The following is a 15,176-nucleotide window of genomic DNA, read 5'->3' as shown; positions in this document are numbered from 1 at the left end:
CCTGGATGAAGTGGTCTCATGTGACTTGTTTTAACTGTTTTGGTTCATTTAAAAACTTTGCCATGTAAAAGCGAACTGCACCAAGAACAAAAATAAGTCTTCAGGTGGGAAAGCACCCTTTATCTGAGCAGTTCAAGACTTGGCTAGTTTTTGCAAGTTTGCCATCTGGACACAATAAATCAGGAAATACAAAAATAAAAGCATTACACAAGTATAAATAAAAACAAAGTAAAAAAAAAAAAAAAAAATGGGGTCACATGAGACCTTTGTGTCTAAATTGGTTTAATTAAGAGCTGCAATATGAAATATGCTGGAGGGTTAAACATATATTTTCCCCAAAAATGAAAACATTCACAAAATCCCTAACTAGGGAGCTTTTCTTTTTTTTTTTTTTTTTTTTACTTCTTAGTGTGGAACTGCACTTTTTCCTACTATGGAAGTCAATGGCTACTGGTTAGGCTACCAACATTTGTTTAAATATAAAAAATTTTGAAGCTCATAAAGGTCTAGAACTTCTTGAGGGTGAGAAAATGCTAAGGAAATTGCACATTTGGGTGAGCAAACTAAACCTTTAGTAGCAGAAGATCTGCTGACCTTGCCAGAAGGAGAGAAAGATGACGGATTTGACCATGAAGAACTTGAGCATGGGCCTGTAGGGGCTGAGCAGGTCTCGAGTGGAGAAGTAGAACAGGAAGAGAGCGTAGAGCGACAAGCTGACGGAGATGTTGTAAATGATGGTCACATAGAGGTAACCGCTGGCAACACTGTGGGATCAATTTAAACAACATGTGATCAAGGTTTAGATTTTGAATACACCCATGCAAATGCACTTTTGGAGAAGCACATACTTGAAGTCTCCATCACGATATTTGCCAAAAGCCTGCAGGATGACTGTAATTATGGCCATCAGGGGTTTTACCACACAGAACTGTAAAGTGGCCTATGAAACAAAAAACAAGCACATTGCTCAACAAAATGGGGGGAGGAAATGTGACCCTGGACCACAAACTTACTCAAAAAAAAAAAATAAATAAAATAAATTAAAAAGGGGGGAAACTTGACCCTGGACCACAAAACCAGTCTTGTTGCACAGTTCTTTTTGTGCGCCAAAACTGCGGTCAAGTTACTGATTTTTGATATTATAGCAAACTCATTAAGTGAAGATTATGTTTAATAAGGAAATGTTGTACAATTTTTTTCCATCAAGATGTTACATTTATAAAAAATAATTATTTAAAATAATAGTATAAGTGCACTTTCGATTATTCACGTAAATGTAGATTGATTAGCACTTTAAATTTCTCAATAACTACATTTTTTTTACCCTTGGATTCCAGATTTTGAAACGAGATATTGGATGATATATAAATGTTAATTTCCAAACCTTGGAACCATTATGGGACCCTTATCACTAGTTTTGTTGTCCACGGTCACAAATATTAGCTAGTACTGTGCAAGGCATTTAATAAGCAAACCTGTTTGCAGAATCTCAGGAAGCCAATAGAGTAAGTCTTGCCCCAAAGACAACATGTTCCGTATATACAGCTGGACCTGCAGCAAAACATTTAAAGCTATTACTTCAACGTCTCAAAATCAAAAACCATTATATATATATATATATATATATATATATATATATATATATATATATATATATATATATATATATATATAAAATATATATATATATATATAAATAATTTTTTTTCCACCTGGTATAAAATCAGTCATAAGCTGGGAAATCAAAATGTCCTTGATCTTTTAGCCTATAAGAGGTCATAGCACTCTACTGTACACAGATGTCCTATTGAAATATGCAACCTGTTAGCCAATCACACCAGTGGGTGTTTATTTAGAGTCTACAATCCACCTTAAGTCAAAACAGGACAGAAAAAAAACATAAAAGCAATTCATGACCCCTTTAATATGCATTCAAACCAGCGAAAACAGAATGTGGATGTCAACTATGATTCTGATGGTAGTTATGTAATCCAACATTTTTTTAGAATGCCAGCAGCATGATGAAGCCCCGAGCGCCCTGCTGTTTTAAATGTACTTGCAGTTGGTGAATATTCAACGCTGATGACAGAACCTGTCTGCATGAATGATGCACACTGGTATGCAAATCCACATCCTGACAGGCAGGTAAGAACTGAATGTTCAGACTAAACATTTTGATTGGATGACATTTTTTGGTCCTTCCACAGTTGGTTCAAATACAGAAATCCATTTGACCACTTAATGAGTGCTATTTAGATCCAAGGAGAATTTTAATCAGCATAACAAAAATGTTTTTGAAACAAATGTCCTATCCTGCCTTAAAGGCATTTATCAATAAAACTTTCACAAAAAATAATTACAATACACTCACTCGATGGGTTTTCCTCTGATTTCGGCCATTATAGCACTCTCTCCTCCAAGGTATTCATAACAAAGGCTCAAGAAGTTGTAGATCACAAACGCTGCAAAAATTAAGAAAAGTGTATTTAATTATCATCCAACACCCTACAACTGCAATTCTATCTACATGGTACTCAGTCCCTTCAAGATCTCACAAAAAAAAAAAACTTAAAAGCTTGATTTTGCTTTTAATTCAGCGATAGTGGAATCGTGAAACCCTGAAGAGTCTGGGTAATGCAACAAATTTAAAAGTATAGTTCACCCAAACATTGAAAATGTATTCAATAATTTTGAATGATATACTCCCTCAAATCTTTGAGTTTCTTGGTTGTGAATATTTTAGAAGCATGTGTGAAACTGGTAGTCAATAACATCTATAGTAAGAAAAATCATACTTTGAAAGTAAACACCTACCAAGTTCCTACATTCTTCAAAATATCTTTTTCTGTGCTCAAAGGATGAATAGATGTGGAGGGTAAGTAATTAAAGGCAAAATTTAGGTGATATACTCCTTTAAAGCAGAAATTTCCATTCATTTTCCTTCGGCTTAGTCCCTTGATTCATCAGGGGTCACCAGGGGCGGACTGGCCATCTGGCAGACCGGGCACTTTCCCGGTGGGCCGACGTACTTTTTGGGCCGGCTGATCATCGTCTTATGATCTGATCGGCCCATAAAAGGCTTAGCAGCCTATCGTTTTCTTCTGCCTTATTAATTGACGCTGCTGTGATCTGTGACTCTCTGAAAGTAGATGCTTTTTTTCCCGGAGAGATAGACCGGGCCGGCCCATGTGACACTCTGCAACCCATTGGTTCTTTTCTTTACTGACATTGGGCTGGCCCAATCACAAACTCCTATTTTGGGCTCTGTATGAGCGTGCGTCGTCTGTGTGTATTTGTCAAAATGTTCGAGAGTCAGAGAGAAAAAACGCAAGGGAGGCGCAGGGAAATCCCGGGAAATACACCGGTGTTTCATTTAGCGATTCTGGAAAGTTCTCTGTTCATTGTAGTACACGGCTAAAAGCGCAAATCATGTGACCACACACATGCACACTCTGCCAAGAGCTGCAGCCACCAGTTCGGCGCGGGTGAGCATAAACCCCAGGTGAGAGTATAGTGCATGTCAGACAGCTCATCTGCTGGATGATCTCATCTCACTATAGTTGTCAAACGTGATATTGAATTCATCTTGTTGTCTCTATCTAACAACTCGTATGTCTTTTGAATCACTTGTTCTCAGTTAACTGTTTTGGCTGAGTGCAAAGATAAGCTAATATATTAATTTATGTAACCACGTACACTGATTCTGCACATTGACTGATTGCTTACTTTTATCGTTTAAATTTAATGTACGTTATACTGTTATAATGGCCATTATTGGTTATTAAAACTGATATTCTGCAAAAGAGAGAGGGTAAAGTTCATTCTTTTCAATGGAAATGAAAGGAGACAGTTATATTTAAGCCCTGTTTTATTATAAATATGCAGAGTGAAGATGATGCTCATATAAATATGCAGCTACACGAGGCTGTTTGGAGTCTGTTAATCATAATATCAAAATGAAACAAATTTGACTTATATTATGTTTTGATTGTTTAGATAATGAAACAGCAAGCAGGATGAGGTGAATGAGGTTATAAAGTACACTGTTCCCTTTGAAGATTTACCCATGCATCAGCAGGCAGTTTTTGTTGTGTTTATTATTGAATATAGGCTGAGTGAATAGTGTATTGAATAAGCTAAATTGGCTGTAGTGTATGAGTGTGTATGGGTGATTTCCAATAATGGGTTGTGGCTGGAAAGGCATCTGCTGCATAAAACATGCTGGAATAGTTGGTAGTTCATTCCACTGCGGCAACCCCTGATAAATAAGAGACTTATGTGAAGAAAATAAATGAATGAATAGTTTATTTTTAGAACTCAACAAATATCTTTATGGACTGTATACAGAAATTAAATTGAGATTAAAGTTTGTATTTATTTATTTATTTATTTATTTAATATATATATATATATATATATGGTAGAGCAGTAGGAACAATGGTAGAGCAGTGCATGGTGAAACATCCCTCGTGATGGTCTGACTATGCCATAGGAGGAAAAAAAAAGTAGACTACCATAAAAATAAATAAGCATACCACATAATATTCTAAACTAGAAGCATCAGAACATTTACATTCCAACAGCCTTGGTGTATTTTGTCAAATTTCAAGTATTCCTGTAGTATTTCAAGAGTTCTAAGGAATAAATTGAACCAACTGGATTCAAATATATTTTAAAAGGGATAATCAAATTGTAAAATATAATTACAGTTTAAAATAATTACTATTTAAACTAATATTTATACATTTTGGTAGATGGCAGCAATGGTAAATGAACAAACCCGCATTACTTCAGTCTTCTGTGCTAAATGATTGTTCAAAAATGATTGTAATATGATAAATTGATGCTCAAAAAAATAATAATAAAAAACTATTAGTTGTGCTGCTTAATTTTTGGTGAAGTTATCATGCATATTCAGGATTCTCAGAAATGCAGTACAATGAATGGAAACTTCAGGTGAAGTCTTTTTTTTATTATTAAAATAGTCATATTTCATTACTTAAGAATGGCATGAAAATATTTTTGTAATTTTTGTTTTACTAACAATAGTTTTAAATGCATGGTATAATAATTTTTTAAATTTTATTATTACTAGTAGTATTGATATTAAAAAAAATAAATAAATCCCATGTCATTAAAAGTGTTTGTGCCTTCTTCTAAAACTTCTAGTTTCATTTAATAAATGAATAGGATTTTTACTTTCAGAACCTTGCTGTGAGGCTCTATTAAACCAAGCAAAACAGTACGACACTTCAGAGACTCAATTAGATCATTTCAAGAAATGCGTTTGTGAAGCAACTAAACTGAGCCAATATTCAGCATCCCCAGTGAGGGTTCATTTGTTCTCTCTGCGTGTGACACTGAAGGTCAGAGCTGCTCTCTATATTTAACACGTTCACCCTGCAGCCATAGTTGATCTTCAGCGTTTGCTGTTGCTGCTGAGTCAGGACTGCCACAGTGCAGCTGAAGCTCTTGTTAATGTGACGACAGCTAACTAGTCTCCCTCTCCCACTACCAACGCCCTAAACAACATCTGAAAAAAGATATCAGAATATTGCCATGGCACTAAATTATTAATTTTTTACATTTTTAGTGTTATAAATTTTGTTTATGTTATGAAACATTATATTATGACACTATTAATTTTCATTGTAAAGTTTAATTAATTCTGTTGTGCTTTTGTCAGTTTAATACTTTTTGTTTTTATGTGCGTGTAGTTTTTAGGTTGTTTTAGTTATAGTTTACAGTTTTATATCCCATTTTTCTGTCTGCATCACATTAAACTAATTTTATATACTGAGAAGACATTAAATGCAATAGGGTATACGCACACAGACTTTTAATTTCAGTCAGCCAGCCAGCCTCAGTGCTTCCGGTGAACTGTATTTCCAATATAAAACTGCTTGTTTAAAGTCTGATTTCTTTAAAAATCATTGATCTTTACTGCCTGATTGATATCCGATGTAAAGTGGGTCTCAGACCGGACAAAAAGCACTGCATTAAATTCCATTTTACCCCACCATGTGGTTAAAATATGACAGTTTATTTTACTCCAGTATTTTCTATGGAGTTTTTGCGCTCGTAACACGGTCTTTCATCTCATTTTACACTTGAAAAATTAAATGAATGTTTAAGTCTATTTAACTGTCTCCTTAAGTGTCTTCTTTAATGTTTCAATAAACTATTGTGTAAATAAAATTTCAAAATATGGGTGAAAATGTTTGACTGTCTTTCGGGAAACTAGATTTATTTACAGTTGAAACCAGAAGTTTAAATACACTGTATAAAAAGGCACATAACCATTTAAAAAAAGTCAGATGTTAATGAGCCTAAACCTTTTCACTTTTAGTTAAGTTAGGATTATCAAATTTGTTTCTGTTCTGCTTGATAGCAGAATAATGAGAGAGATAGTTTTGAAAAATTGCTACAACTTTTCTTGAAAGTCAAGTTTGCATACAATAAGATTATTATGCCTCTGAAATAACTCAGATGATGGTGTCAAGGTTTTAGAAGTTTCTAATTGGCTAATTGACAACATTTGAGTTAATTAGATGCACAACTGTAGAATAGTTTTTAAGGAAAACCTAAAACACACTGCTTCCTTTTGTGACAACATGGGAAAATCAACGAGCCAGAATCATCTACAAAAAAAAAAAAAAAAAAGCTTTTTTACAATTAGCTAAATTACACTGGGAAAAATAATCATTTTTGGAGACATGTCCTGTGGTCTGATGGAACTAAGATTGAACTGTTTGGCCATAATGACCAGTGTTATATTTGGAGGACAAAAGGGAAAGCTTACAAGCCTAGGAACACCATACCAACTGTGAAGTATGGGGGCGGCAGGATCATGTTGTGGGGCTGTTTTGCTGTAGGAGGGACTGGTCCAATTCACAGCACAGATGGCATCATGAAGAAAGAACATTATGTAGAAATAATGAAGCAACATCTCAAGACGTCAGCCAGGAAATTAAAACATGGCCACAAATGGCTCTTCCAAGCTGACCATGACCCTAAGCATACAGCCAAATTAGTTAAAATGTGCTTTAAGGACAGAGTGAATGTTTTGAAAAGGCCATCACAAAGCCCTGAACTCAATCTCATTGAAAATTTGTGGGCAGAGTTGAAAAAGCTTGTGCGAGCAAAACAGCCTACAAATCTGACTCAGTTACACCAATTCTGTCAGAAGGAATGGGCCAAAATTCCTTCAAACTATTGTGAGAAGCTTGTGGAAGGATACCCAAAACATTTGACCAAAGTTATACAGTTTAAAAACAAAGCTAAAAAATACCAAGGAAATGTATGTTAACTTTTGACTGTCTAAAAATTTATAAAAAATCCTCTTATTATTCTGGCATTTAGCAAACGTAAATTCTTTAGGTGATCCTAACAGACCTAAAATATTAAACGTTTAGTATGATTTACCATCAGACATTTTTAAAAAATGGTTATGTTCCTTTTTTTAGAGTGTATGTAACTTATGGTTTCAACTGTATGTGTAAATTAAACATAATATGGCATTTGGACTTTGACAATTTGTTAAATAATATGTAATACTAGAAAATGTATTATAGAATTTCATTTTATATTTAATTTACAATGCAGTTGAACTAGAATTTTATATTATTTATTAGAACTAATAAGTCATTTTTGTCCACTAAAGGGTAAAAATCTACAGTATTAATTATCATTTAAAACACATTGTTATGTTCATGAATTAATATTGAAATGTGAGATACGTTTTCAAAATTTGACCTTTATATACACTTTGTAGTTATATTCACTTGATTTATTATATTTTAATAATGTCTGGAGTATTTTATTTATTGTGTTCTACAGGTAGATATCCAGGCAAAATACCAATCCACCTGAACAGATGTTTGTTCTATTCTGTTCTTTCTTTCTTTCTTATTCCATATTTTCCCCTTATATGTGTTAAAAAAAAAAAAAAAAAAAAGACGTTCGTACTTTCAGTTAAAATAGTAACCCTTCGCTGTACTGGTCTGGTGTCAAACGAGCCCCTGGTTTTTTAGTTTATCCATGTGCATCTGCTTCACTGATGCTTCATAAACATGGTTACTATGCAACAATCGCTTCTGAAACTCCCAGCAGGCCGCAGATCCAGAGACCTGCTCATGCAGGTCTCAGCTAGAAAAAGGGCTATAAAGGTGTCGTGTTTACAGCTCCCCATGCAAAGACAGCAGAAAGAAGGAGAACCTACCCTCATAGCAATCCCTGACTGTGTCGAAGTACACATAGTACTGGTCATTGGTAAAGAAGAGAAGGCTGAGCCAAGAGTCAAAGGCATAGATTGGTACGATGAAAAGGATTCGCACTATATGCCTCTGTTCCTTAGGAGAGCTGTAATAACGCAAATGCATGTAGATCTGAAAAAAAAAAAAAAACAATAACAATTGTCAAACACATTGAAATACACAAACAGTCTGAATTAAGGGTTGTAAAACACATAAGTAAAAAAAGTAATATGACTCATAAATTAGCAAGTGAAAGCTGGTTATTTTTTCATTTTTAAATGTAAATTTGTTTTTCTGCTATGAAAAAAACAACAAAATGTGGTGTTTATTTGTTAATTTGTTTACCAGATGTGCCATGACAGATACATTTAAAATAATTTTATAATAATATTAAACCTCATTAACATTAATAAAGTTACAAAAAGAGTTACTGCTGCTGGTTTGCAATTTGAGTTTAATGATCATGTTAAACTATGTGAGGCTGCTTTAATTAAATGTCACATAAAATGGTGGTCAAAAATTCAAGCTACACTCCAAATGTTGTGCTGTGTGTTAAACTACTTAAACTAAAACACAATTCTTGAGTTTTTGGGGAACAGCTTCATTGTTTTAAGTTCAATCCACTTAAATTTGTAAAAAGAAATAAGTTAAATTAAAGGTGCAGTAGGTGATTGTCTTCAGAAACATGTTTGTTGTGCTGGTTGAAAGTCTCTTCACATTCCAATAGTGCTGATTAAAGTAAATGATCTAAATGTATTTTTAAGAATTTTTATATTCTGGATAAGGCATAAAACTAAAAAATGTTCTTTCAATTAAATATTGTCGGACCGGCAAATTACTCAATTTCGACAGGCTACTCAAACTGTCTGTCAACAAATTTACATTTCTGCGCAGCCCCTTTACGCAGACAGATACGTCACTCGCGCACAAACGTGCAGCACAGATCTACCGCTGACAGAGTGAGAAACGTCATCCTGCAAACTCTGCATCAACCTGAACTTCTTTCTGAAAGACCAACGTAACCTTGTATGCATGAAGAGAAAGATTGTTTCTGAAAGGGCTTTTGCCAAAAATGCAGAATCAAAACTTTTCAAAACCCTGAATTAATATCATTATTTTTGCATGCTGAAGGGAAATGACGATATGCAGTTCAAAACAAAGATCTGAAGGATGACACCACGGCTGAAGTAGTTCTTTTAGCCACGCAAAGCTTATGTAGACTATGTTCTTGTTTATGAATGGGTTTTTGCATGGTAGTGTTGTTCAGCCACTGAAAACTTCCAGCAAAAGATTGGCTATTTTCAAGTTCATGGAGTACCTTTTACAGCATCAATAATACAGTCGGTTAAATAGACCTGAGCATTCGTTTAGGTGTTCAAGTGTAAGAGGAGAAGAAAACAAGCAATGTACGAGAATCGGCGAGCACAACTGAAAATGAAAAGTCACTCGTTGTCTTGGTAACATAAACATACTGTACGTGTAATGTAAAAAGATGGCAGGATATTTGTTTTTAGCACTCACCCTTTTCTGATCTAATTTATATTTAGTTGAATAACAAAACATAAGTAAATATGCTCTTCCGCCTAACCAGCTTTACTGAAGTGGAGTTTGATTTATATTTACACATTTGTTCATTTTTGAACAGTGACAGCCTGTGACAAAGTTTTGGGGAAATGTAATTCCTGCTACCGCTGGCCTGCCAACAACTAGCCTTGATAAAGTGCTTGTCTAAAGAGTTTTCTAACTAGTGACTGACATGATCTAGTGTTATATCTAATCAGTGCGCGTTCACATGTTCATGGCTTAAGGAGGAGTGGCTTTGGACGGAGGAGGAGGGTTGTAAAATTTCTAAGCTGGAAACTTTTTGACTGGAAACATTTAACACAATCAGTGTTGTCATAGAAATTCATGCTCTTGTTTCCGCCTTAACAATACAGAAACAGAACCCATTTCTAAATTAGAAACTTTGCATGATCTTATCATGGGTGTCAGAACAAGAATTCCTTTGAAGATGTAAAAAATAGCTTTTATCGAGTGTGACAACACTGCATTGCATGTAGTTAGTTAGGACATGGTGTATGTCTCCAAGACTAGGGAGTATACATTATGTCATCTGACTTTGAGTGTTTCCACAAACATATTTATTATGGTGTGTCACAATACTGGAATTTGGAACCGTTGAAATTTTAAAGACGTTCATTTCACACTTACATTTGAGCGCTGTTAAGCGCGTAAGTAAACATCGCTAATTGGCCATGAAGGTCATCAGTTCACCGAATTTCATCGCTGTTTACTGAGCATAACCACAGATACAGGGACACTGGAGCGTTTTAAAGCTGCAAAAATCAGCTGGTCTGTCTATGAGCAACCCACTGATGAATTGATTGAATCTTTTCCAATGTCCCTGTCGCTGTGGTTACACTCAGTCAACAGCAGTGAGATCGATGAACTGATGGTCTTCACGTCTAAATACAGTCAGTTCTGCTGAGCATGTGAACACAATAGCAAATCAGCGGTGTTTAAGAACACGCTCAACAGCGCTTAAATGTTAGTGGTAAATGAATGTTTTTAAAATTCCAGTACCGACTAATAACGAATTCCAGTTCAGTGACAACACTTATTTATTATAAAGTGCTGGTTTGAATCACTGTAGTCTATTAAGTATGAAAAATTATTATAATTACAAAATCACAGTGTGGTTACTCACGGCAGCACTTTCCATCACACCAGTGTGCATGTTTTTGTTTTGCTTACGTGCAAATTAGTTGTTGTTTTTTATTTTATTTAACCCCTTCCTCTTTCTACACTCTACCCTTCCACATTATAGCAGCTGACAGTGAACACAGTTGGGATAGGGGGTTTTATGACGCTTTAAGTACCTGGTGGCAGGTGAGTAGAAGTGCCGTCCACACAAAAAAGCCTGACACTGCCTGGGCTGTGGTCGTCATCAGGAATATGGGCTGCTCTGGCGTGAGCAGAGGGGCGTCTGGGAGCCAGGAGATGTTGGGCCCAGCAGGAGCCATTGTGGCTAGCAAGCCAGGAGCCATGCTCACAATTTCCTCCCCAAAATGATCAGCCAATGGCACGTCACGTCTTAAAAGCTGCTAAATCAGAGAGATTAGGTGCTAAAATCAGTAATGGTTTTAAAACATGAGGAACAAATATGCTGAGAATGTGATATGAGATGTAGTGGAACCATGAAATGCTAAAAAAACAAATTAGACGAAAGCAAGGATAATAAAAAAACTATAATAATAATTTCCATATAATCATGTATCATTTCTGTATAAAAAAATATTGTGGGCAATCAAAAAAATTAAACAAAGTTACGATAAAATAGAAATAGTGAGCAATCATTTCTTTTTATTGTGTATGCATGACAGACTGAAATGGATGACTTTAATTCTGCCTTCTTGAGCTTCCTTCCCAACTCATATTTTAACTCAAAAACTAGATTAGGATACCTGTGTTTCAGGGTTGAGCAGCCATAATTTTTTTTGTGAGAGTTAAATGAAGAAAATAAATGAGGTATTTAAAAAAACACACACTTTAAAATGAGGTTTCATTCACTAATAATAATAATAATAATAATAATTAATTCATTCATTTTATTTTCGACTTAGTCCCTTTATTAATCTGGGGTCGCCACATCCATACACACTCATTTACACTCATACACTGGACAATTTAGCCTACCCAATTTACCTGTACCGCATGTCTTTGGACTGTGGGGAAAACCGGAGCACCCGGAGGAACCCACAAGAACGCAGGGAGAACATGCAAACTCCACACAGGAGTCAACTGACCCAGCCGAGGCTCGAACCAGCTACCTTCTTATAATAATAATAATAATAATAATAATAATAATAATAAATAACATGAAACGACAATAAACAATCCTACAGAATTTAGTATTCTTAGTTCATGGTAATGTCAGCATTTACAAACTCATTTAAGATTAAATTTAAATATTAATTAACGCAATCTAACCTGTTTAAATGTCTAATTTATTTATTTATTATTATTATTATTTAAAAAACTATATACACCGTTCTTTGATAGTTGATATTTTTTAATGAAATAATTATTCATTCATCCATTCATTTTCTTTCAGCTTAATCCAAGGAAATAATTCATTTGTTAATAAATGAGAACTTACAGTAAAGTGTTAGGCCAAAAATAAAATTACCAAGGGATAGTTGCAGAATAAAATTATTTTACCAATCTCACCTGAACTAGTTTTCCATCTTTTCACTTCATTTTCTGTAGTTAACTTACATTACTCTTAGTGAAACAGATTCCCGTGGCTGATACAGATGTACTGGTGTATTCTCCAGCAATCTGAAACTTAGTGTTGAATTATTATTATTAAAAAATAGCCAAAACAAGGCCAGAAAATGCATGTAATGTGTACTTTGAGTGTGTAAAGATAATTGTTGAGAGGTGAAACTTCCATACAAAGTTAACACAACTGAACTGTTAACACACAGATGATTTTGAATATGTTAATTATATATAAACATAAGTGTTTAAGTTTGAGAGTAATGGTTTCTGTTCATGACTTGTGCTACAAATGAATAAGCGTCACATTTACATTAAAATAAAACTACAAACTTAACAAAACACGTCAAAAGTAAATCTGGCTTAAATACATGTAGATTGCTGCTTTTAGAGAGTATGAAGAACTAAAGAGTGTCTTAATGTTTACCTCACAAATCCACTGTTTACACCAGATTGAAAGGTCTCTTCATGATTTTGAAAAGCCCTATAATTAGTTTTCTCCATATTTGCTAAAGCTTCTGCATTTTATAGCCGTTTTGTGTTCTTTATCAAAAATAACGCTAGAGGATGTAACGTTAGTTATATTCTTGATGTTACAACGTTGAGTCATGTGTTCATCGTATAGGAAAAGAACAATGAAAGACAGTAACGTTAGTGACTGTGGAGAAAGAAAACCATAGGGGTTTAATTAAAAAGAGGGTTTTAAACCATTTTTAAAATTTAAACCGACCATTTTCTTATTTTAAAACACTTTAAAATATGCTTGCTGTCTTCAGTTTTCATCTTTCATGTAAACGTTACACGTCGACAGTATTTGTAAGAGTTCGTTAACTGTTAGATCACTCTTGTTCACAGTTTACAAAATTAGTAACGTTATACAAAAACAAAGTAACGGTCAGTAACTTACCAATAACATAAACGCAGATGTAAAATCATCCGCCTTTAACAAAGAAAAACAAAGGAGAAGCGAGTCGGCCTCAATTCCTTAAAGCCATCATTGCTGCCCGTCATCCATGTTTATATTCCAGCGCCGTTGATCTGAGCTGGAAAATCTGCGCTCCGTCCTCCTATATTTGCTCCCATGTAGTAACTCGCCGTGTATTTGTCCGTTACGCTGTACTCCGAGACTCTTCTAAAGGTTTTGCATACAGTAAAAGCTTAACTACCGTTGAAAGAAAATTTCTCTTTTCCCAACTCCTCTTGCCGTTGAATCAAATCTCTTGAGGATTAGTTTAACGAGGATAAAAGTCTGAAGCGGCTGTGAAGTCCACGACAACAAGCTGCCCCGTTTTTTTTCTTTTTTCTACGCTGGGTTACCGTTACAGCTTTGGAAACTTCATAATAAAAGTCGCTACTCAAGCGACGCGTTTTATTTATTTGAGGAATTATGCATGTTTTAGCTTGTCAGTTGTTTAACACTCAAGGGTATCTTATGACGTATGATGAGTTCCTTGTACATTTTAACTTTCCTGTAAATACCAAGGAATTTTGTCTTGTTTCCCAAGTTACATCTCTAAATAAGGTAATAATATTAGAATTTTAATATTGTTTCGTTATTTAGAGATGTAGCTTGGACTCAAATGCCCATCAATCTAGCTGATACAATGTGTGGTAAAATTTGCTTTTCACACTCCAAAAATAACAAATCTATTCGCTCTCTTTTTTAAACCAAGCTGTTTCCAAGCCTAGCTCTATAAAAATGTAGCAAGAATTCCTAAATGGGAAAGTATTTGGTCATTACCTCAGATTTTTTTGTTACAAATAAAATAAAAGAAATATCCTTAAAACTAATTCATAAATTATATCCTGTTAAACATTTTGTCATATTTAAAAAGGATATTGATATGCTCTTTAGTTCTTTGCATTTGGAAACTAGCCTACCTCACGTCTTTTGGCTCTGTGGTTATGTTAAAAGGCTTTGGTATGATGCTTCTGTCTTTAACAAAAACGTGCTCTTTAATTTTAATTTGCATTTTGAAAATGTAATTTTCTGGATATTTTGATTATGATAATTTGAATAATTAAGTTTTTGTTATTAATCTATTTATTTTGTAGATTAAGTTTCATATTCATATGTGTAAAATGCCCAACAAAGTTTTATAAGGAACTGAAAATTACTTTTGTACTGTTCAGCAGAGTGCTAATATAGAAAGGCCATTATTGTGCTCTGCTTTCAAAAGTTTTGACTAATGTAAAGGTCCTGCTTTTTTGTAATTGCAAGAATTTTATTTAATTTTACTCTTGTTTTTTTGTGTTATTTATTCATTTATTAATTCATTTATGCTGTTACCTTCTATCACCCTGGCATTGTTTTGTTTACTATATTGTTGTGTATGTGTTGTTTAAAGCATAATAAAAAAAATCTTTTTATAACTTATGCAACACTGAACGTTTTTTTTTCAACCCTTTAACGGCCCCACCAAGAAAAGAAAAATGCATTTCTTAACTCCTACTGTCGATAATTAACTTAATGCATTATTTTTCAACACATCCCATAATTTCTTAAATATCAACCCTTACCTAGATATGTCAGTTTATGGTAAAAGTACCAGAATTATTAGACATGATATGAAAAATCTGAAAATACGAAGTGTAGGACCAAATTATTTAAAACATAATCAAATAAAACATTTCTGAATA

The 15,176-nt window shown here is 34.2% G+C and overlaps 1 protein-coding gene across 1 annotated transcript in view; it reads right to left on the bottom strand.

Annotated features, from left to right (window-relative positions):
• Window positions 1-13,823, bottom strand: part of tmem184ba (transmembrane protein 184ba) — a 20,507-nt gene extending 6,684 nt beyond the window's left edge. The window contains 7 exon segments of the mRNA NM_001017718.2: window positions 595-764; window positions 849-940; window positions 1,476-1,551; window positions 2,372-2,462; window positions 8,222-8,387; window positions 11,135-11,356; window positions 13,444-13,823. Coding sequence (NP_001017718.2) covers window positions 595-764; window positions 849-940; window positions 1,476-1,551; window positions 2,372-2,462; window positions 8,222-8,387; window positions 11,135-11,356; window positions 13,444-13,452 — 826 coding nt within the window. The 5' untranslated portion in view covers window positions 13,453-13,823.
• Between the last annotated feature and the right edge of the window lie 1,353 nt (window positions 13,824-15,176).

Source organism: Danio rerio, chromosome 12 (assembly GCF_049306965.1).
Source record: "Danio rerio strain Tuebingen ecotype United States chromosome 12, GRCz12tu, whole genome shotgun sequence".
In the NCBI taxonomy this organism is placed as follows: Eukaryota; Metazoa; Chordata; class Actinopteri; order Cypriniformes; family Danionidae; genus Danio; species Danio rerio.
Note: the sequence above shows the minus strand (reverse complement) of the source record. Positions and strands in the feature narration are given on the sequence as shown.